Source organism: Mugil cephalus, chromosome 1, assembly GCF_022458985.1.
Source record: "Mugil cephalus isolate CIBA_MC_2020 chromosome 1, CIBA_Mcephalus_1.1, whole genome shotgun sequence".
Taxonomy (NCBI): Eukaryota; Metazoa; Chordata; class Actinopteri; order Mugiliformes; family Mugilidae; genus Mugil; species Mugil cephalus.
In genome coordinates, this window is record NC_061770.1 from 4,320,926 (window position 1) to 4,345,375 (window position 24,450).

Here is a 24,450-nt window from a genome sequence, read left to right on the forward strand (position 1 = left end):
GCGTCTGTAGTGCAAGTGAAGTGCGTCTCATCCTAGTAGTATTTATTCAGCACTAGTTTGTGTTTCCACTGGCAGTTTTTCCCTGCTGAGACACTCTGGAACGATAAGTCCTGTTCACTGCACCGGTAAAACAAAATACTGGCAGCAAAATTACAAAGCATGGACAAAAACACAGGATCTGACCCAACACGTGCAAGTCAAACTGCTTGCCTTGCATTAGCTTTGGCTAAAACAATTGACTGCACCTGGATCTTTCCCACGAATCATACTTTGTGAGACGATAAACAAGTGTCATCCAGTAAATCTCTCCGCGTACACATGATGTGTGAAAAGTCTGTTAGGCTTGAAAATCGAACGATTTTATGTTTTGAGAATTGTCTTTTTGTCCCGGAAGTAAGGAGAGTAACCACAGCGTGGCAGTTTGAACAGATTTATGAGCGACACACAACCACTGGTGTAGCGAGGCTTGTGAGGAGGCAGTTTCCTTCTGACTAACACAAACCATGTCTGACATCAATGCATATTACTCTGCGAGGGACCCTCCCACCCGCCCGCTCCTCCTCACCGGGCCAAGGAAAGGTGAATCAGTTCATCATTCAAACAGTACGCCGATGCGTCACTGAACCCCCTCCCTTTTGACCTTTCACGTAGCAGACAATGAGCATCTCGACCTGCTACCTGCTCCGCGCCGAAAGGCTGTTTGTTAGACCGTGACAGAAATCAAAAGTGTTTATGTGCTCATCCGAACGGCCACAGGCTCAGAACGGAGCTAGTCAGAGCCTTGTAATCCAACATGTGGAGAAGTGTGTGTGTGTGTACGTGTGTGTGTGTGTGTGTGTGTGTGTGTGTGTGTGTGTGTGTGTGTGTGTGTGTAAAAGTGAACTGGCCCCTTAACTGTCTGTTTCTGCTAAAAGCTTCAGACCTGGATTAGTTTCTCCTGGAGACACGTGTAATTAAGCGTTCAGTGGCTCGTCGGTGGCTCTTGTAACTCCTGTCGTCACACTTTTGGGGCAACAGCAAAGCAAAAAAAAAAAAAAAAAAAGTGCAGACTCCTCTGCTTTATTTGGAATAAGCCTTGTAAAGTCCTCTCAGGGGGCACAAGCCAGGAAAAAGGGAGGCAAGTTCACAGTTGTAGAGCACGAGCTCTGACTTTATTGCTCCATTTAACTTTTATAAATCATTAGAGTTTGCCTCTCACCGTGTGTGGGCCTCTTGTTTCTGACTGTCTCTTCATTGTATGACAAATGAAATACAAACGTGCCATAAACCACATGTCACATCACATCAATCGTACCGTGGTGTCTATCTATAGATAATGTGTATCTGTAAACATGTTTAGATAATATCTATGGATATGACGGAGATCATCGAGCTGAACTGGTGTTTACACGACCTTTGCATCTTTATTTAATGCATTCAACCACAAACTGACGTACCCACGTTTATCTGCAACATTTATTATATCAACGTTACCAGCCCATTGCGTCCGTCCACACCTGGCTATGTTAACATTAGCCCACAGTCGTCCACTTCATGTGCACTTTTTTGTTTTCGCCTCTACGTCCTGTTTGTAACTGTGTCCTTGCAGAAGCTTATTTCAGCTTCAGAAACAAGAGCGAATGAAGGAAGTGCGAATGAATCAGGAGAGAGCTGAGGAAAGATGGAGGGCAGAGTGAGGGGCCCCTGAAAAGGGGCCACAGAGGACAGAAAGAGAAAGGGGGGGAGGGGGGGACTTCACATCAAAGTTGTATCTGGTGGCTAGAGATTAGGGACCGCATTGCAAGAAGGGATTGTTCACTCACCAAAGTGTGTGTGTGTGTGTGCGTGCGTGTTAAAGGGGGGTCAGCTCCTCAGGGTCTCTCTCTGGGGGCTGCATTCCTCATCTGTCATGTACTTTACGGCCCCTCTGAGTCCTACAGTTTACACATTGTCTACTTTGCTACCTATTGTACCAACTGAACTCTGAAGGATCCTACAGTACACCACGCACTCTGCAGCCGGGGCTCTCATGAACTGTTACAAGCTCCCACATTGAATTGCAAAACATAAACATAAACATAGCTGGATTACATGTTATTTTGTAACAAAGTAATGCATCTGATTGCCATTACCGTGTTCAAAACTTCAAACCGAACCCTTCATTACTTTGAAAGTTTAGCCACTCAACTACTGGATGCTCAAGAGACGCAAGCAACAACCCAGAGGAAGCGACTAGAGAGCAGAATGACACAGATATGGTGATATGTGGCAGAGAAAGAGCTCGTACCGGCCTTGTTTATTTAGCTGAGAGTTGAATAGTTTCACACATTGCTACAAGCTACTGACTGCAGTTTTTTTTTCTGCCAGAGAAATCACTGACTTTGTGTTACCGTACATACGATACGGTCTAAAGATGCTGAGGCAATGAACGTATACAGTTTTTTTTTGTTTTTTTTTTTAATTTGGGGATGGAGAGCACAGCAGATACACTCAAGGTTTCTTTTTCTCTGGATAACTCTCACCAGGAGAGAACTAGGGTCACTGCCTTGAGGTTACATACCTCCGTCATGACTCAAGTCACAGTTTACATCAGACCTGACTGAGTAATCGGTTTTCAGTCAAAATCCTAATTTGTAACCATGCAACTGGAAGACTGTATAGGCTGCAACGCAGAATATACATGCAGCACATCTCACACAGTTTCTATTATTATGCATCTCATTCATATTATTTCTAGGTTTAAATTCTCGTCCAAGCATCAGTGTGAAAACTGTTTTTAGCAACTTCCATCAGAAATCAAGAGTTATGAATTTGAGTTTGTAATTACTTACTTTACATACACATAAAATATATGAGTATTTGACAACAGGGATCGCATGGTATCAAAAAATTCATCTTTTTTTGCACTATTTAGCTTCCATATCACATCACCTTTCAGACTAGTTTACTAGATTCCGCCGGCAATGACTGCATATTTAATGGAATAAATGCCTATTTGCATATTCAAATATAAAAACCCACTAATTGAGTCACTTTGTGACATGGTGACAGTCAGTGCGTTTAAATGCAGAGCTTAATCGAGCTATGCTCAAAATTCGACTTTCTCACTACAGTCCTTGTCCCAGTTTACATGCAGCGCAAGAAAATTGAATAACTGTTCTACTCCTCCACACTAGGTGGCGATACGTGTCTTTTCAGTGGGATAATACCACGTTAATACGGCCCGATTTCCAGTTGACCTATTATGTTGTATAATAAACATGAGTCGTTCATGCGGCAGACCGGCATTTCAAACAACAACCAGATGGATAATAGTACATTTTTAAATCTCGTACATAATGTTTGCGCTACTTCTGGTGCACATAAGTTGCGCAATATCCTTCAAACAGTTCTTCTAGCAGCTCCGTTTAACTTCTTCTTCTTCTGCAACCAGCTTTCTTGGATGTTTTTGTTCTGAGGTATACATGCTGGAGAAAATCGAATTCCAATCACATTATCTGGGAGTCTCAATCGGATGATGAGAACTCCGATTTTAATCAGAGTAACGTATTTACATGCACTTAAGTTCTCCTGTTATAGTCGCGTGCATGTAAATGCACTGAATGAGAATCACCTGAAGCCGAATATCTGCTAAACAAACAAGCCTGTGGTGGACTAACAGAGGAGCAGGAGGTCTCCTGTTTCAGCTGTCATGCAGGGAGACAAAGTTGTATCTGTTCAGGGTTTTTTTTTTTTTGGAGAAGGCTGTTTGAAGGGTTCAGAGAGAGATGCTAGTCCAAAACTCACAGCCACACTGGCCCTGGAGTGCTCGTCTTTTATTGCTGCAAAAACACTCAGCCTCAGCTTCTCCGGTTTTACTGCTCCGTTTTTGTCATACACGAGCAAACCACGTGTCTAAGCGGTGCTGTGAAGCTGACAGCAATGTCTAGTCAGTCCAAGTGAAAGTTTGCTCAAAATGGAATCAATTTCCCCGCTGTCGAAAACACTGAAGCATAAAAAACACTTTGACCTGTTTCCAATGGAGAGTCAACTAAGAATGTTCCTCCTGTTTATCCTGGCCCTGAAGTGGCCGCTCTCACTTGCAGAGAAAGTGATAAGAGATGAAATTCAGCTTTTCACAGTAAACTGTGATTGTAAAGGTTCCCATTTTCAGTTTGCACAATTTACCCATTTAAGGTCAGACAGTAGTTACAAATCCCAAATCATGGTTCTGTTATAACTGCTTTGAATTCAGCTGCTCTAACAAGCAATGGTTACATAATTTTTCTTAACTAACAATGAAAATAGCCATACAGCCAAGTGAAGAGCGTGCATTAAAACTATTTCACAATACATTAGGAGACAGCCCTTTCACAAAAGAACATCTAAGGGTTGAATTTCACCACAGCTATTTCACATTACACTACACAGCAAATTGTGGATGAACCAGCTCAGATATCTGGTGTTTAAAAGGAGACGGTTATGTCTTAAAAACTATTTGGCTTTAAACATACTGACAACATTTAGCTGTAAAGGTGTGAACCGGTTTATTGTTCACTGTAAACACTAATGACAAAAAGGACTTAGTCACTAGCAGACTGTGGTAAAACTCATCTAACCAATTATTGATTAATGTCTTGAGATTACGAAACTTTCCATTGTTCTGACATGTCTTCAATAACGATGACACCAAGCTGTCGTGTCAGATGTTTTAATTTGATCCTTTTTCTGCTTTTATAATATAAATCCAGAGGCGCTTGAGTGAAAACAGATGTGTCGGTCACATGTGTAAACATTAATCCTGTACCAAAAATGTACAAACTTGATTGTGACCGGAGAATGTTTTTAATAAATGAAGCTCAATTTGAACCCAAGTGTATGAATCACCAAATTTGTGTCGGGCAGTTTTGTTTGCTGTCACGTTCCACATATTTGAATGTTCAGCTGACATGCACCAACTGAGATGTATTCCTATGCAATTATCACATAATTGTTAGCAAATTTCATAGTACTTTGGAGGATCTGGCATGTAAATTGTCAGGATTTTTTTCAGAAACCGAGGAGCCTTTGGATAAAGTGTTCCTTTCATGTTTTCCTTTTTTAAGCCCAGAAGTGACGACTCATCACCTCTGCTACTGCACACCTGTCAATACAGAGCATGATAGATGTTGAGGTGGGAGCCCAGACTGATAGCTGGGTGCATGTGTATGCTCAGAAATATTAGTCTGGCACAGGATCAGTAACTGTCATCACCTCATTTAAAATGAGTGACTCATTTGGCACACGGTGTTCCAGAAAAACACACTGTTTCTTTTCCAGAACTTATACCATCTTATATACCGAGAGGAGAACGTATCCTGTCAAGGAAACTTTTCCACGCACAATATTCGTTGCTATGTCTGACATAATTAGCCCTTATCCTAACTGCAACGTTTTCTTGATCTTTGTCTCCAACAAAGAAATATTTGTTATTCGACCATATTTGTGAATGTGAGTCAGCAAATATTTCAATTCATTATTTCAGTCTATTACTGAAGCAAACAGGCAGACTACTCACTGGCCTCAGGCTCTAAACTCTTATTCCTCCACCGTGAAGTAGATATTTTGGGCTTTGGGGTTGTAGGACCTGACAAAAAAAAGGCATTTTCACTTCATTTTTTTAATTTCAACTTCGGGGCGAGTTATTACATATATTTTGTGGTGTTTTAACATGATTTATTCATTTCCACTGACACTGATTGCAGTGATACCCATCTATGACATCAACAATGTCTCAGACTTGCTTCGTTTAAAGTAGTATTTGAGCGCATATCAGTGTGGGAGGTCTGTCTGGTCCTGCTGGCGGATTATACAGTTAAAACACATGAGTGATTGCAAAGCCATCCCCCGAATCCTTCACCACCTGGTAAATGCTTCCTCTCTCTGCTAACTACCTACAGCGTGGCTTCTCTCCCCTGCACGAACCCTTGACATGCAGAACACGAATATGTGGGTGAACTCTCCCTTTTGTCCGGAGACCTATTTGTTCCTACCTGCCTAACAACCACAGCTAAACTCATGAATCAACACGTGACACGAGGGCAATAATCCTACAAGGAAGTTCAGCCGGTAAAACCCCACCTGTACATGTTCAAACACCGGCTCCGGAGTAAACCACCGCAACGGCAGCAGCAACGACAAAGACCTGATAAAATCCTGCCGTGCAAACACTCCTCAGCCCTCCCCAGTTCGAAATCTAACATCACAGTTAACTGATCTCTGCCAATTCGTTGTAAACAAGAGCTCATCCTCAACACCAGAGGAGACAAGTCACTTTGACGCACCGTCATGGAAAGGCTGCAAGCGGAGATCATTATTAAAAGTGCGCGCTGCTGGAGCGCGCAAGAAGCGCGTTCCTTGTCAATATAACGACACGGGGTTTAAAGATAATAGAGGTTTTCGTTCTAACTTGTTTTTGCACCACGATACCTCGCCAGGTTCAGCTACGACATCTGCGCGGAGCTCGGTTCGCCGCCATGCACATGGGTAACAGAGCGAGCGACCTGCAAACTTCACACAAGTGCACGACGAAACCAAGAGAAAACGCACCACTGAGTGTGGCGAAGGCCGGCTCCACGAGCAGAGACGCGGCTGAAAAGCGGTGGGATTTAAAACAAAGCGTGTGCAAAGTGAAACTTCTTTTTTTGGCAGTAACCGCAATAATTCCTGGAGAAAGAAAAAAAACGCCCTCCCGGTGAAATACTTACATAACCATCCACGCTTCTCAGCTCATCCACGGCAGGGAAAAAAAGTATATGAAGGCAGAGCGGTCGCTTTCTGTTCAGGTGAAAGTGTGGAAAATGTGTTTGGAGTAGTTTTTAGTTAAAACAGCCTTAACTTGAGCGCAGTCGGTCCGTTCCTCTCACTGGAGCTGCTTAGTCTGTCGAAGCATGCTGCACATCAGCCCTATCTCTCTCTCTCTCTCTCTCCCCCTCTCTCTCCCCCTCCGCTCGTGTCCCACACACAGTCAACCTCCCCGTGGGTCGGCCTACAGTCGACCTGCAGAAAGACGAGAGCACATTGGTCGCTCAGAGCCATCGAGACTTTCCCAGGTGAGAATGTCAACTCCCATTTTCTGTCTCTATGCGAGCAGGAACTACCCCCCCACCCCACCCCCCACCCCCACTCCACCGTCCCACACAAACACATACACACTGCTGCCTCCATGTTCCGCAGAGTTCAGCAGATCTCACCCCTTTCCCTTTCTCTCTGTACTCTTAGCCAACCTCGTCTCACCTTATCTTTTTACACTTTACCTTTTCACCCGGTTACCACACGCCACACGTGGCTGGCTTGTTTATAGCACATTTTGTATTAATTGTTTTTACTCAATGCTCTGTTTTATTAACTGACTTGCGAAAGATTACAATAGACTTTTTCGTTCATTTAAAATGGGAAATGTTTAAGAATTGCAATCAATTTTCTTTTTTCAGGGCCTCAAAAGTGGCCACATGCATCCAGCTGCCCTAGGCAAAATTACAGTGTGGCGCCCCCACTCCTGTCAATGAGCTATTGCATAAAATAAACTGATGACACCTCAGTATATTATATATCTAGCATTGTTCTATAGCACACATGGGCAAATACTACTCCATACTTACATGCAACAAAACACCAAAAAATAAAAACAGTATTAACCCTTTAACATTCAGCTGGGTGGTATATAGGACAGCAGTAGCTTTTTGAACCAGTCGGAGCTCTGTACATCAGTTGTGTTTGAGTACATGCTGCATGCAATGTTATTTTCTTCTGATTTCATTGATGAAAGCAATTATAGGATTCAACCAGCACAGCCAACACAACCAACGCATTTTTTTCAAAACAAAAAAATTCAATCAAACCCAACAACTTCTTATTTTTTGACTGCATGCAAACTTTGATTGCTCAATAACAACACAACATAAAGTGATTCTGACTTTTATGATAGGATTGTCAGAGTCTTGGCTTTCAAAAGAAACCAAGACCATAGATGAGTCCCAAAATGTTCATGAACAACATTCAATTCATTTTGGGTAACGCCTATTTAAAACATTGGGTAATGTTTTAAATAGGCGTTTTTTTGTTGTTGTTGTTGTTTACAAAAAGGCTGTAATGAGAAGAGGTTAAAAAACAAGTGGCACAATTCAAATTAAATCCAGTTTCACTTTATTCCACACTTATTTCACATCCCCGGGGATGAATAAAGTATTTTTCTTTTCTTTTCTTTTCTTTTCTTTTCTTTTCTTTTCTTTTCTTTTCTTTTCTTTTCTTTTCTTTTCTCTAATGACTAATATAAAGTGATATGTTAGCTAGAGTTGATTGTATTATCCAGGCTGACTGCAGTCTATCATGTTGAACTTGCTGATCCCTTTTAATTTAACGTGTGCATCCTGACAAATACCTACAGCCATTAAAGGGCAGTAGCATTAAATCTCAGTAAAGTACCAAGAATGCTGTTAACCAAGTAAAAGTAGTTCACACTTTCCACCAGCACTTTAATGACTGCAAAATAATGCATTTGCCAATTTTAACTGGTTTCAACATTAAAATATTGCTCACACAATACTGTCCTTTAATGTATTGTTTGTAACAGAATGAAATCTGAATAACATAATATTTCCACTGAAGTGCAGTTTTTGAATGTAGCATCTTCCTGTTGTTAAATTGTAATACACAGACACTGGAAGACTGTACAACAAATAAAACATGTAGTTACAGCTTTAGTTAGCTGTAGTTATAGCTTTTGCATTAAAAACATAACTGTGTGGCTTTTGCAGGTCAGCTCTGTCTTGATTGCTCCAGTCTTGTAACACATACAGTGTAAGTGACTACAGTTAAAAATAAATAACAAAAATGAGTAAAAGTTGTTAAAAATATATCTGATCGACAAAATTTTAATTTGTCGCCGTTTAAACTAAGTTTGTAATAGAATCAAGTAATTTTTCCCTTTATTACTTCTTCTCCACTTCCTTTTGGAAGGCAGATGCTTGGTACGCATGCGCTCTGATGAACCCGGAACTGGACTCAGCGGGGCCGAGGACTGGACTGTTTTTATCAGAGAAACTACTGATAAATGAAGATGCAGCTACACTTCATCAAAGATGTTTTGCCGGATTCGGTCAGCGCCGACTTTCACAATCTGAACAAATTCAACGAGCAGGTACATGGAGCGGGTTGTACCGCGACACTTTAGGGCTAAACGAAGCTGCATCGCTTTGGCTAACTTGCGTGTAAACGAGATTTATGAAGAGCTGCCAGAGGTTTTGTGGGATTTGTGGATTTGTGTATGCGAGTTAAACGATGAGTGGTTATGAATACGAAGCGTTTAGTTTGTCGTCAGTGAGTTCATCAGCTGACAGTGACGTAACATGTAAGCCATTCAGTGGTGAAGAGTAACTAATAAAGTACACAACTAGAGTATAATTCTACACTTGTACTTGAGTATTTACAGTTTCAGCTACTTTATACATGAGCTACACTACATTTAAGACTGAAATGGGGAACTCAGTTTAGTTGACCTGGCAGCTATGGTTGCTAGTTGCTTTTTTGATTATTATTTTACTTTAAAACACGTCTTTAAGTTTAAATCAGGGGATTCCATTTTCTCTGGACACACTGAAAACAAACTGGAAATGTGTACTGAGTTACTCTGAGTTTCCTTAAAATGGCATTCCCATCCTGGGTGTCCTACAGTATCATAATATCTAGATTTGTGTCCCACTGGGAGAAGGATTTCTGGAGTCAGCCTGCTACCTTAAGAAAACAGAGGAATAAATTAATGACACAAATGATTAAACATGATCCGTCCTCTCCGCTCCCTCTTATGTGAATGTTTTATTTTTTACTAGACTCAGACTATTTCACCTTTTCCATTGATTTGGTTTGTATGTATTTTTGCATTTATGTTCCATCAGATATTACAGATTAGTTAGAGACACCATATTAGAGGACATGTATGCCCTTTAAAAGTGTTTGTGCTTTGTGAGTTAATTTAGTTCTGTTTGAAATCGTCAGACTGTGATAGACCAGTGGGTTTTAGATGAAACTCTGCTTGACGTGCAGTTCTGATGAAAATGTTTCTTTTTTCCATTTTTTTTCCAGCAATTTCTTCGTCTGATTGAAATTCTGTTCCAGTTCCTCCTGGAGCCTAAAGAGGTGACCACGCTCACACAGGCACAAACACACATGCACATACACACACAATTTTGATGTTAATGGGACTTTGGACTCAGTGATTAGCTTTGATAACTGAACCGAGTCAAAACATCGTCTGCTCTATTGTGTGTGTGTGCAAATGAATGCATGCGTTTTTGTGTGTGTGTGTGTGTGTGTGTGTGTGTGTGTGTGTGTGTGTGTGTGTGTGTGTGTGTGTGTGTAGACGGAGCGGTTCATGCAGCAGCTCGCTGAGTTTGCAGGGGAACACGGGATGAGTGCCGGGCCTCTGAGAAACTTGATAAAGAGCGTCCTCCTGGTACCGCAAGGTGGGAGAACTTCATTTAGTTTGAGATGGATGAACAGCATAAATCTAGTTTATCCCAGGCGATAGACTGAGATGTTTCCTTTTGCCTGTGTTGTCTGGTTTGTTTTTCCACCTAACCCAGAGGATATTACCATAACTTGTACCATAACTTTTGAGGTTCGCTAAAAACACAAAGGCAAACTTGACTCGAAACTAATTTTAAAGTTAAATGAAACTTCCTCAACCAAATCAGTAGATATAATAGGCAGATGCACTTTTTGTTTTGAGAAGATTGAGATTGAGAAGTTGCCTTCAGTCAGAGCCAAGGTGGCTGATTTTTCCTGTACCTGCAGCCTGCAGATTTATGACCAGCATACATCAACCGGAGATGATTTTCCTACCTGTCTCTCTGCAAATTTGCTCCTTCAATGCTGCACAATATTGTTCTGCTCTGAACTGATTGTCTAAGTTTGTCAGATTGTAAGGAGTTAATAGGAATATGTTTTGGTTTTATTGTTCAGCGGCTGAGTTCATCCATTGATACCGAAACGCTGAAGGTAATCTGAGCATGTCATGCTTTCACTGCAATCACGGTTTTATGAAGCAATATGCTACAAGTGACAGTGGAAACAAAGGCCTGAAAACAAGATCATTTCAAATTCTGCTATTGTGCAGTCTTTCATTCACAGAAGAAGAAGATAAGATGATGTGTCGTGTTGAACAATCCAACAGTTGTTGACCAGACACAATTCATCTTGTGGTACCTCTGTAGCAGCCCCGATGTATGGTTACATTTACTGCACACGAGCTATGCTCCAGTTTATGCAGGTAGCCACTAAGTACATTGTAAGAAGCTCAAGCAAAACAAGGCACTAAAAAAACTCTTGACACTGAGAACTGATATTTGTTGTTGCTGTTTTGGATTACAGGAAAACGTTTCTTGCAGTCGAACTCCAGTGCAGCAGTTCATTTGATATCTTTAGGTATCTAAAGATATCATATCTCTATTGATATCTTTGTGAATAGAAATATGAGAAGCTGCTAAACCTAATAAGGCATCGTAACGTCTTCTCTGTATAGCCGAACGCAAACATTTTAATTTCCCACGACGCTCAAAACTTGACAATCGTGAAAGTTCAGAAAGGTTCCGGAAGGTTTTCATCACTGTGACAGCGGTTCCTCTGTTTTCTCCTTCAGGAGCCCTGAAGAAAAACCTGTCAGCCGAGCAGATCAAAGAAGACCTGCTGACGTTAGGTAGGCTGAACCCTTCATGCCCGAGTCGATAGCCAACGGTCAATACGGTCAATTTTGAAGCAGGGGTTAAGTATGGCTGCTGGGTAGTGTTCTCCTGTGACACACCATCGGCATGTCTAATCTTCAATGTACACATTTTACTCTTGAAATCAAACCTGCTTCATGTGTTGGTTCCTCAGGACTGAGCGAGGACAAGGCGACTCACTTTTCACAGCAGGTATCTTGACACAATTTAACTGGTTAATAGACGTGGTGTCTTTATTGCAAGATTGGAATTAGAAAATAGAAGAGACTTTAGGGGGCATTTCAACACCCTTTTAAAAACCCAGTTAACATCATTCATAGATCTGTCTGTGAGAGATTCTGACAATCCAACAGACCCTTTTCTGTGCACAGGTTGTGTCTGACATTTCACTTGTCTTTTGCAGTGGCGGGAGCACCATGCAGCTCTGTCCAGACGTGCCCTTGGACAAACTCTGATGGTCAACCAGCTTCTTGACATGGAGTGGAAGTTTGGAGGTAAAATGAAGGTCACATGGACACACAAGGGGAGCTGCAGCCGTCTCTTCTCTCTAACTTACAGTCCATATTCATGAACCTGGAGTCTGCTCTCTAACACAGCCATTAGCATAGTTTGTGTTCTAATGCTTTGTTTAGGTTTTTGTCCCATTACTAGGCCTCATTATTTATTCATACAACCTAATGAATCCCAAAGACTCGCTGTTGCTAATAGAAATGCTAACAGCCCAGACAGCGGGCTCATTAGCATTATGTTAAGCTATTATAGCGATAGTAGTGATGAGTGGACAGGGTGTGTCTGCATGTGCTGCACTCCAGTGTGCTTTACTTGACTGCGCTGTTTATTGACGTGCAAAAGAGACCGTGTCTCTACTTGTTGCCAGTGAGTCAGCGGCATCCGGTCCGGCATCTGCGGATACCAGCAAGGATACTACGGCTTTGTGGGCCGACATTCAGAGAGTATCAATTTCCCAATACTGAACATGTACACACAATTCATTAAGAAGGGGTGATCATGAACTCAGATGACATGACACAGAAATGAAGTGGACGCTAAAAAAAAAGTCAAGATATAAGTGTTAGATGAGATATATATTGTTTAAATACCCCAAAACATTAATGACAACGCCTCCATGGAAATAGTTTCAGATTGAAGATGGAAACCAGTTAATAATTCTGCCTCATGTCAGACAAAAACACAACCTTCAAGAATAGATTTTTAACTGGTTAGAAAGTATCATGATCTGCTTCCTGCTCCCCACAGTGACTGTTGGCACCAGTGAACTTCAGAAAGTCAGCAACATCTTCCTGCAGGTATGAAATCACTGCAAGGTCCCACAGCCACTCGTCTCTGCTCAGTTTTTTTAAACACATACTCTGTCCTCTTGTAGCTGAAACTGGTGGTCAGGAAGGGCAATTCAACTGAAGACGTCTACATGGGTAAGTGACACACAAACACCACTGATGACATATTAATGACGTCTCCTGAGTTTGCTAGTGGGGCGTAGTCAGACTCAGTACTCAGTATATGACCTAATATGGTATTGAATTGTTTGTATTGAGAGACAGCGAGACAAGAAAAGCAGTTGTGCTGTAAACAAATTCAACTCTGTCAACTCTTCTTTCCATCACTGCATGAAGCCCTACACTCCTTTGCAGGAACATAATAAGATCCCAAGGACAAGCTGTCCTCATAAAAAAAATTTGGACTGAAATCTAAATAAATGCCGTGTTTATTTACCTAAACTCTGTTTCAAAAATACACGGCTTCACTCTCAGTCTGTGGAGAGAAAATCCAGCTCCGTCCTGTGATCAGTCTGACTGGATAGACACTATCACTCAGTGCGTTTATATGCACGTGACAAAAACGAATTATTGCCTTAATCGGACTACAACAGGAGAACTTAAGTGCATGTAAATACGTTACTCTGATTAAAATCTGTGTTCTCATTGTCCGTTTGAGACACCCAGATGATGCGATTGGAATTTGATTTTCTCCAGCATGTATACGGTAACCGCAGTCAATCAATCGGATAATGCGTGTGCGCATGCTCCAAAACCGCTGCGCTGGCGTGTGCCCCCGGAACAAAAACGTACAAGAAAGCCTGTCGCAGAAGAAGAAGAAGGTAAACAGAGCCAGTAGAAGAACCGTCTGAGGGATAGTGCAGATCTTACCTGCATCAGAAGTAGCACGAACATTACTATGATATGATAATTACTATGATAATAGTACATTACAAATGTACTATTATCCGTCTGGTTGTTGTTTGAAATGCTGGTCTGCCGCATGAACGACTCTTGTTTATTATATTAAGTAATAGGTCAACTGGAAAGCGAGCTGTATTGACGCGGTATTAACCCACTGAAAAGACAGGTATCGCCACCTAGTGTGGAGGAGGAGAACAGTTATTCGATTTTCTTGCGCTGCATGTAAACTGGGACAAGGACTGTAGTGAGAAAGTCGAATTTTGAGCATAGCTCGATTAAGCTCTTGCGTGTAAACGCACTGACTGCGAACTGTAATTTACCTGCTATTGCTCCTGTTGATTACGTCTGTGAAAGCTTTTAAAATGTTTTTCTGAATGCCGAAGGCAAAATTGCTGACGGCACTGAGACGACAGAAGGGGTGTTTTCTTTAGAGGCAACATCAAGAGATATGTGGGTTGGGTGGGAAACAAATCAAATAAACTGACAGTTTATGAGGAGATCAGTACTAGATGATGTTTTAATATTTTTATCTGTTGGAGTCACAAAAGCAAAAGTGAAATGCGGTTGTTTGTACAAAGGTTTCCCTGCCAGTATGTTAGGGCCAGAGTCATGGACCAATGGCTGTTAAGAAACTGTTGATGATATGTTTCAAACTCATTTATACTACGTCTGCTGCAGCTGATAAATAGTATATTTCATTGTCATGAGGGGGAGTTTAGGTTTTAATGTTTGACGGATGATTTTGTCCTTTTTTGTCCTTTTTTTTCTACGTATGTCACTGATTTTAATAACAAGAAAACTTCTGTGTTTGTGGTTCCAGACTAACTTTTTTCATTGACAATAGAACGATGTGCGTGGTGGAGCCACGTTTTCAAAGTTCCTGTCAACACTGATTCTGGCTGCGTTCATCTTTTCAAAAACTTTTTAACAACTTGTTGTTGTCCTACCACCTCCTTTCTGTCCCTCCCTGGAAAGTCATCATGTCTCATGATGTCATCATGAATGGATTTATTCCAAATTAAGTGTTTCCATGGTAATCAGGAGTTAATATGTGTTGTGTTGTGTTGTGTTGTGTTAATGTGTTGTGTTTCCCTACTTCCCCTTGCTCTCGGTTTGTGTCTAGACCTGATGCGTCGAGGCACAGATCCTAGTCTAGGTCGTCCATGTTCATCCAAATCACACAGTGTCTTGAGTCACTCTCTTGTTCTCTCATTCTTTACTCCATATTTAATGAGAATGAAGCATTCCCCCAATACAGTTAAATTATTTTTTTTTCTCACACTTTAAAAAGTTCTTTGTTTTGTTTTCTTTTGGCACCAAGAGTTGCATAGTGGAACTATTAGCGGACAGTTGCTGTGTTTCCATTCCCCATTGAAAATGTTCAAAACCTAAATATCGCAATAAAAATCTGGTAATGGAAAGACGTTCGTTTCAAAAAACCTCTCAGATATCCCTAAAAAACCTTTTACACTCTCATGAGGTGGTTTTTCCAGGCGTATCGATATAAAAGTTTATCGCAAAAGTGCAATGGAACCACATTTTTTTCCTCATTTCCCCGTCACCAGCGTCACTAGAGATGACTCGGGGTCATGTGACCAGGTCATTTGAAGTCCATCTTACTCAAAGTGAAGTCTTGACGTGAATCTATGAAGAGAATTATGGGACTTTACGGGAGTTATCGCTCATTCGCAAACACCTTTCAGTGGAAACACGTACAAAGCGTAATTGTTCTTGAAATTTCAGAAACATCGCTTTTATTTTGCGAACAACTGTATTGGAAACGCACCTAGTGGTGTAATTCCACGGATGCTACTGTTTTCATTCCACTGAGAAATCTTTGAGTGGATAAATGTACACATCTAAATAATATGGCAGGCAGGCCATAGTGTAGTTTGGTAAGTAGGGAATCATTGGAGACACAGTCACTATAGTTATGTGCATACAAAGGAAGAACTCTAGCTGGACTGATTTAAAGATAAGCATATGTGCCCATGAACACTTCCTGTCTCAACTACTCCGAAGCAAACTGTAAATGTCACTCTTCAGCTACCCTTTGAATTATTATTTTTTTTAACAACCAGACAAGAGAAATGCATTAATTTGTTTGAAGACAGACAAGTGTGAACAGAAGTGTCTAGAGCCGTCAGTTTTATTTCATTGTTAATGTCTGTCTTTTTTTGATCTGTTTCCTGTTTTTCGTCTTTCCTAGAACTGACGCTGCCTCAGTTTTACAACTTCCTACATGAGATGGAGAGAGCCAAGGCCAGCATGGAGTGTTTCAGCTGAGTTTGTGTGTATGTGTGTGTGTGTGTGTGTGTGTGTGTGTGTGTGTGTGTGTGTGTGTGTGTGTGTGTGTGTGTGTGCGTGCGTGCGTGCGCGTGTGCGTGTGCGTGCGTGTGTGTGCTCCTGTGATGCTCTAGCTGCTGAGGAGTGTGTTAAATCTAATTAATTAATTTCCTGACTGAAGCTAAACACAAAAACAGATGTTATTATTTACCGCAAAACTTTTATATTCTTAAATATGCCAATAAACACAAACAAAAAGACGTATCTCACTCACCCGTCTTTGATTTCTGAGTGTTGCGTTGTGTTGTTGAGCATGGGAGGTGTCTTTTGAGAGCTGGGATGTCAGTGGCACCTGACATTTCAACGTTGCATTTTCATTGTCTGTGATTAAGATGGAAATTCAGCCCTATTCTCACGGGATTAGTTTTACCTGAGGACATCTTATGATTCAAATATCCCCCCCCCCCCATCAAGGAAACCAATATATAAAAAAGAGCGTTGGTTAACCTCACCCAGACCTGTTTGATCAAGTTCAGTCCTGTTATTTCTTGGTATGGTACAAAGAGGACATTTGAACATATGCAGACATGTACTGGACTGATGCCACCAACAGTACTGTGTAATAAAGAAAAATATTGGTTATTAGTATTAAAAGATGAAATAAGGGGCGATGAAAGCACTGATAGCAGAAAATACCACACACTACTAAACCCTGAGGCAAATTGCTTGAACGTCTCCATTATACATGTTTCTGCTGGTCCTGATTGTTGCTTGTTTCTATTCTTTTACTAAATACAATCATTTCTTCAGGAAGTTATTGACTCCTTAGAATACGTCATTTGGCTTTCTTCATGAGGCGTGTTTCAACAATTCGTTGAGCCATGTTGTGATAAACAAATGACATTTATGACTATGCTGCCACCACTCTTTAGTGGAGCTAAGCACAAAGCCCGCCCAGTCTTTGCCGGAGCATGATCAACTCATGATTCCAGGCTAACCAACACCACAAGCTTTCATGACAGTCCACCCACCAGATATCTGGTTTCATTACTTGATACTCTAATCCACTGCGATTTTAATTCCACCGCCAAATGATAAAAACTTTACATTTTCGTGTATGAAGAATCCTAAAATCTTTTTTAAAAATAGTTGTCAATGATATGATATGTGCAGCAATACATTTATGTGTACATTATATAAAGAAATATTTAATGGTGATGTTGTCGATGTTGCCGTGCCAACAAACACATCTATGAAAATCACTTTTGCTAAAACTTCATTTGATTGGACCATTTCCATCTATGACTCAAGAAAAGTCCAGGAAAGGAGGGTGCTTTTTTGTTTGTTTATTGTGCAGAACTTCAAGTACATTTTTAGATCTTAAAGATTTCTCATGTGTCTCCCCTGAACAGTTTTTAATGGGACAGTCTTGTAGGGATTGATTCGACTCTACTATTCCACTAACCTGTAATATGTCAAAATCACGAGAAACATCAGACTCCTCGTGGTGCACTATTACCAGTGTGTGTGACCTCAGACTTCTCCTCATCTGCAAGTCTCCTCCTCAGGAAGTCTTACATCCTGCCATATATGACATTTACAAACATCACATCCTTCCTTCATTTAGTTGTTTTCTATCCAGACAGAGGCTGACAAGTAGAATCCTATTTTAAAGCAGCATTAACACCAACTAATGGGAGCAGGGAAGACCCGGTCTGAACTGAAACATCTAACATCTGTTAGCTGTTGATGATACACATCAACTACAGCTAACACGCAGACAAAAAATCCTTTGCAACTGCTGTAATCTTGTTCTTTTTTTTTTCTTTTTTTTACATCTGTCTCTGATGATGTAATTAGTTCTTATCTGCACGCTCCAATGTTTCCTCATTCTGCTCACATTTTCTCCTTATCTTAACCTCTCCATGCAGCGCCTTTGGTGAGCGCTCCCTGGCTGATTTTCTTTTTTCCTGTAATGCTGCGCTTTCACTTGCAGGAATGTTGTGGGAATCGTCTGCACTCAGATCTTGGCATTCCTTTCGGCTCAGTTTAAAATATTGTTGAAATACTTAACACTTCTTTTGTATGATGTGGAGCATCCTTTCTGCAGATCTGCGTGTCCCCGTACTCCATACTCTAGCAAATGGTGCCGCTTTGATTGATGGGTTAGACATGAAAGATAAACTAAAACAAAATATAATTCTGTTCTCATAAGAAAATAAATGCCTAAGCGTCCCTGTTGAAACAACGGCTTTCTAACAGTACCTATGTGCACTGGTATTTGGAGCTTTTCCCTCCATTTTTACTGTAGCCCCACTTCAAGCATGATGCTGTGACCCCCATGCTTTACCATGGCTATTGTTCTCTTTTGCTGATGTACCGCATTGGCTTTTGTTACAGTTTTGGAAAAGAAAAAGGACAACCACTTTCCCGCATGTTTTTGGCAGACTGGATATTTGTTTTTGCAATGTTTAGTCAGATTTTGATGTGGTTTTCATCTAAAATCAGCTTGTTTAGAGATGAAGAATACTAGAAATAATTGTCACATGTAGGAAACAAACAGTACTTGCCAAAAAGAGCCCCATCTTGACTTTTTGACTTTTTTTATATCCATGGTGGTTTTTTGATTAGTCATCAGCGGTAAGTTGAACATATGGAACATGTGGTTTCACATTTCCACATCTGGCTATAAATAAACACAGTGTCATGCTGTCTTCCTGAAACACACCGCACCCCACCCTTGAATGCCACTTTTTAGTGTAGTAGTGTAGCTCTCCGCATCTGCCTAGTGTTTTGTGATTCCTCTGTTAGCATATGTCATAATGCACCAGCGTAATTGGAAATCTATAGCCTCTGTTGATTTCCAGCAAGTAAATTTCTCCCCTAAAATCAGATTTAGCTAAAACATGTTCCCAGTTTTTTCTTCAAAGATGAAGATGTTGAGAACTTGAAATTGTCATGCTGAGTCAGGTGTTGTCCTTACCCAACACTGAGCTAATCTTTTAATCCTCCCCCCTTATCTTTGCTCGCAACACATTACTGCAGCAGAACATGGAAAAAAAAACAAAGGCATTTCATTCCCTGTATACAGGTTTTGCTCATTACCCGTAACTCCCACCTACAGGGTTCAGTAAACCAAGGATAAACTCAGCCCGATCAACTCTTCCACTCTTCAAATGTGCAAAAAGTTTCAAAAAGAACCTGCTTCTCAAACATATGAGCTTCATATTTTCAGTAGTAATGAATCATTCAACAGTGCACATAGGAAGCAACTAAACTCGCAGTTTCTCTCCAGTCCCCCTCCTTGGGTTTCCTCTCTGTTGTGTAATTCTCACCTTCACCTTCACATTCTTTCACTTTCTCCTCTAGTCTCCCTCCCATTGTGTGACCTGGCATGTTGTTGCATGCAGAAGAGTACGGAAAATATCATGCGCTTCTCTCTAAAGCTGTTTTGTTGTTTAATTTAACTTTTTTTTTGTTTGTTTGTTTGTTTAAGGAAAGAGTTTGAAGGGCGTGTTATACATTTGCCTTTGTGAACTTTCTCCAGACTTGTATCACCTTTGTCTGAAATAAAAGAAGTGCTCGGTAGGCAGAGTGGGTTGTCCACAAACCGAAGGGTTAGTGCTTTGATCCCCGGAATGTGCCACATGCCCAAGTGTCCTTGACCAAGACACTGAACCCCCTGTTACAACCAGTGCATGGTGTGTGAATGGGACGATGTGTCTGTGACTGTAAAAGGGCTTTGAGTACCAATAGGTAGAAAAGCACAGTGAATCAGCATTGTTCACTATTCAACTGGGTTAGAATATTGAAGTTGGGGAATGTAAATGTTTTAATACAGATGTTAAGACTAAAAAGGGATATGCTGAATACATTTAGCTGCATACATATGTCTCTTTATTTGGATCCCCATTAGTCACTACCAAGGGTATCAGAAATGATTCGAATTAAAGATTGTTCTATGACATTACCTATTTCTTCAAACTCCTTTTAAAAACAATTTTTAAAAACAATTTTACTTGTTAAATGTGTAATAGCTGGTGGCAAACTGTTCCATATTCTCTTTCCTCTGTACATAACAGTGCTCTGTCTTGCATTAGTTTTTGCTGAAGCAGAGGATACCCACCTGTCACTCAAAGCAGCCACACCCCTAATTATACCCTATTTTAATCCTTGATATAATGTAAACAGATGGATTATTGAAAAATTCACTCCCAATACAGTTGTTATGAATAATAGAGAAATTAGCTCTAGAGAGGCTTTAAACAACTCCTTATTTCTGTTGTACACCTCCTCATCGTAGGTTACCTTCTGTTCTGGTTTTGTTATATTGCTTTCATTTGTTTGCCACAACCACATTGTCCAATCCTTCCCCACTGTGCTTGCACAGTTTTCCAGTTGACAGGATTTATTCCAATACAAAATGAAGCTTCCCTTACCATCCTGAATCAACTTCTATGTCTTTGTCATGTCTTTGTTCCGAAACTCTCATAGTTCCACCTGGGGACGTAACATCACCCCAAACCAAAAAATCCTCAGTAGTTGGAGATCTCTTACATTTCTATATATTCCCTTTTTTGCAAATGGCCACGTTTTTTTCAGTTGGTGTTAGGTATAGCAAATTACTGAAGGAAAATATGTATATGTTTGGTCCACAGTATGGAAGTATTAGAGTTTTAGGGCCACCCATCAGGAAAAAAAAAAGAAGAAAAAAAATAGAGGAGGTAGAGGTTTTTTCATCATACACTTTAAGAAAAAAGTAGAAAGTAGACCTTTAAACATCCATGGAAGAGTATTGGGGCTTAATTAATAATTTATATTAACAATCTAAAATTGTATTGTGATTATTTGGTCAGTTATATTGCTGATATATTATGTTTGACTGTTGCATGTCATCAGTGGCCTGGATATTGTCACACATTGTTGCCTTGTCTGCTGAGGGAGGGACGTAAACTCAGAGGCTCAGGAGCGTGTCCCTATCCGCCCATAGAGTCCTGAAGCTGGGCACAAAAGCACTGTGGCCCTAATACTCTTCTGTACCACAGTAGCTCTCCTGCTAATGATTTTTCAGCCATTCTGAAATATCTCATCTAAAAAAAAAAATCACAAGTAATATTTAAACGTCCTGCTTTAACAGCTGTTATCGTTAAAGTGACCATGTGTGTGCCCCTTGTTAATTTCTGTTTCTCTGGGTCTATGTGCGTTTTCCCAGACATTTCAAGTAGGTCTGATTAGAAATGGAAGACCCTGAAAGCACAGAGAGATGGCTTGAGTCCGTGTGTGTGTTTTACTGTCGGACCTACAGTGGGAAGAGGAAGTTTATGGAAACTTACTCCAATAGCTCACAGCTGTCAAACAATATGAGTTTGTTCTTGCACGTGTGTGTGTGTGTGTGTTCATTGTCTGTACTGTTGTATTTATTGTGCCCTCAAGCTGAGCTTGCTCAGGCTGCACATTCCTACAATTTATGAATGTACTGTATACTGTTAATGGGCATGTTCCTATGTTCAGCCATCTGTTATTTTTGCACCTGAGAGACATGGGAGTGTGAGTATTGGACATACAGCAGATTAATCAGCTGGAAATCTCTACTACTCTTTCACGACATATATTTTTGCACATATATATAGATATGTATACACACACAAACTAAACGCTTGGTTATTGGGTCGCACTGACACAGGACAGACACTGAAAATAAAGAAAGATGTGCCTCCTGCTGTTGGTAAAAGCTGTTAGAGGGCAGAGTTTGGGGGTCAAGTTTTAAAGTTTTGCCACAAGCTAAACCGAGGACTGTGTGTGGGCATGTTTTACAGGCTGAAGGAGTAAAACAGAAGCAGTCATAGAAAGTCATCGGCCATTAGACCACAGGTTTTAAAACACTTTAATAGTTTCTTAAATCCAGGCACACAGAGCCTTGGGGTGCCCCCACCCACCCCACCAAGGAAGGAAAATTCCTTGTAAAAGATCTTTTCATCATGTTTATCACCCTTCCGTCAAACACAGAAATGTTGGGAATGTGGAGAATGGATTTGAGCTGAAATGTTTGTTTTTCAAATGTAGGATCTTGCTTTTTTGACAGTATTTTAGTCACTATATTAGAATGAAGGGTTGCATCACATTAAAACGTAGTCATTTCGTAGCGCCTAAGACCTCTGTACCCAATGTTTAACCTAGATATTTCTTGATATACAGCGGGTAAAATAAGTATTGAACACATCAGAATTTTTCATAGTAAGCATATTTCTAAAGGTGCTATTGACATGAAATTTTGGTAACAACCCAAGTAATCCATACATAGAAAGAAACCACAACAATAAGTTCAGAAAATAAGTTATGTGTAATGATGTAAAATAACAGAGGGGAAAAGTATTGAACACACGCAGAAAGGGAGGTGGAAAAAGGCATGGAAAGCCAAGACACCAGCTGAAATCTATCAGTGATCAGAAAGCCAGGCTTCATTTTTTATTGTTTATTTATTTATTTTTGAAAACTACACCTGAAAGAGTGGCTGCATGTCACCAGTGGCTCCAAGAAGAATAACCTTTTTAGGTCATTAGTGTGTTAATGGTTGTCTTTGTCTGACTTGTTATTTTCTCTGTGCTTTGAACCAATCAAAATGGTTTTTGGCCATTTTTGTCTTTTTGTGGTGTTTTTTATTTGTTTTTTCTCTGGACTTTTTGTTTTTTGGCTTTTGTTGGTTGTTGGCGGTGGAGTGGCCGTTGTTTCCGGTGGTGTGTTCCTGCTATTGGCTGTTAGCGCCGCTATCACTCAGTGCGTTTACATGCACGTGAAAAAAAACGAATTATTGCCTTAATCGGACTATAAAAGGAGAACTTAAGTGCATGTAAACACGTTACTCCGATTAAAATCAGAGTTCTCATTATCCGATTGAGACACCCAGATAATGCGATGGAATCTGAGTTTTCAATCAGATAATGCATGTGCGCAGGCTCCACGACCACTGCGCTGGCGTGTGACCCCGGAACAAAAACGTCCAAGAAAGTCAGTCGCAGAAGAAGAGAAACGGAGCCGTCTGAGGGATAACGCGGATCTTACCTGCACCAGAAGTAGTGCGAACATTACGTACGTGGTTAAAAATGTACTATTATCCGTCTGGTTGTTGTTTGAAATGCTGGTCTGCCGCATGAAGAACTCTTGTTTATTATATCATGTAGTAGGTCAACCCGGAAATTGGGCCGTATTAACGTGGTATTATCCCGCTGAAAAGACACGTATCGCCACCTAGTGTGGAGGAGGAGAACAGTTATTCGATTTTCTTGCGCTGCATGTAAACTGGGACAAGGACTGTAGTGAGAAAGTCGAATTTTGAGCATAGCTCGATTAAACTCTGCATGTAAACGCACTGACTGTCCCCTGAGCCGCCCGGAGTGAGGCCTAAGTGCTTTGGATGCCAGGCTGGAGTTGGCGGTGGAGGAGCGGAGAAGGAGTTTCGGGTCGGCAGTGCTGTCTGTCCTTAACGGGATCGTGAGGTATTTGGCAGCAGGATTGATGGACTGTGTGCGCTTGATGGGACCCAGAGAGAGTGTGTCATGAGAAGAGCTTTGAAGATCTGGTTCATAGGACCACAGTACATCTGTGCCCGGATTCAGACTCTACGGGCAGACGTGCTCCGTTTGAATTTACATCCCTCCCTCACAAGTACAAGTACAAGGAGACGCCATTGGACACGATCCACGTCGCTGTTGCTATGCAACTGGTCAAACGGCCGAACACCACGGACACTGTTTTTGCCAAACTTGTATATAGACCTAATGCTAATCCTGTACTGTTTTGATTACATTGTTAATTTTTATTTAATTTGATCTCATTTTATTTTATCTTTCTTGTGTTTACTTTTATATGCAACAAAGTTACGGTGACAAAGTAACTTCCCTCCTGGATCATTAAAGTTCATCTAAGTCTAAGTCTATAAAATGGTGAGTCATTATCAAGGTGTCACACAAGCAAGCTGGAGTTAGCAGGTACAATTGAAAAGAAAATGAAGAAAACAATAAGCAACGCACTCAACAGCCATGGCCTGTATGCACGCTCACCACGCAAGTCTCCATTTCTGAAGAAAAAGCACGTTGAAGCTCGTTTTAAAATTTTCTACACAACATTTGGACACGCCTGTAAAATACTGGGAGAATATTGTCTGGTCAGATGAGAGCAAAATTGAACTCCTTGGATGCCATAACACACACCATGTTGGGAGGACAAAATGCACTGCACATCACCCCAAAAAC

The 24,450-nt window shown here is 40.8% G+C and overlaps 2 protein-coding genes across 3 annotated transcripts in view; one reads left to right on the forward strand and one right to left on the reverse strand.

The window, feature by feature from the left end:
* The window catches only part of LOC125012818 (DNA (cytosine-5)-methyltransferase 3B-like), a 34,853-nt gene extending 27,899 nt beyond the window's left edge, over positions 1-6,954 (reverse strand). Inside the window, exon 1 of one of the 2 annotated variants that reach the window (XM_047593002.1) lies at positions 6,705-6,954. In XM_047593002.1, the coding sequence (XP_047448958.1) occupies positions 6,705-6,712 (8 nt within the window). In that variant the 5' untranslated portion in view covers positions 6,713-6,954. The remainder of the gene's footprint in view (positions 1-6,704) is intronic. The other variant, XM_047592995.1, reaches the window with a different exon arrangement.
* A 2,014-nt stretch (positions 6,955-8,968) lies between these two features.
* Positions 8,969-16,461, forward strand: commd7 (COMM domain containing 7). Its single transcript, XM_047593014.1, has 9 exons — positions 8,969-9,136; positions 10,078-10,131; positions 10,355-10,457; positions 11,633-11,689; positions 11,869-11,906; positions 12,118-12,208; positions 12,972-13,021; positions 13,099-13,147; positions 16,125-16,461. Exons 1-9 carry the CDS (start codon positions 9,050-9,052, stop codon positions 16,199-16,201), a joined length of 606 nt encoding a protein of 201 aa, XP_047448970.1. The 5' UTR covers positions 8,969-9,049; the 3' UTR covers positions 16,202-16,461.
* The last annotated feature ends 7,989 nt before the right edge of the window (positions 16,462-24,450 follow it).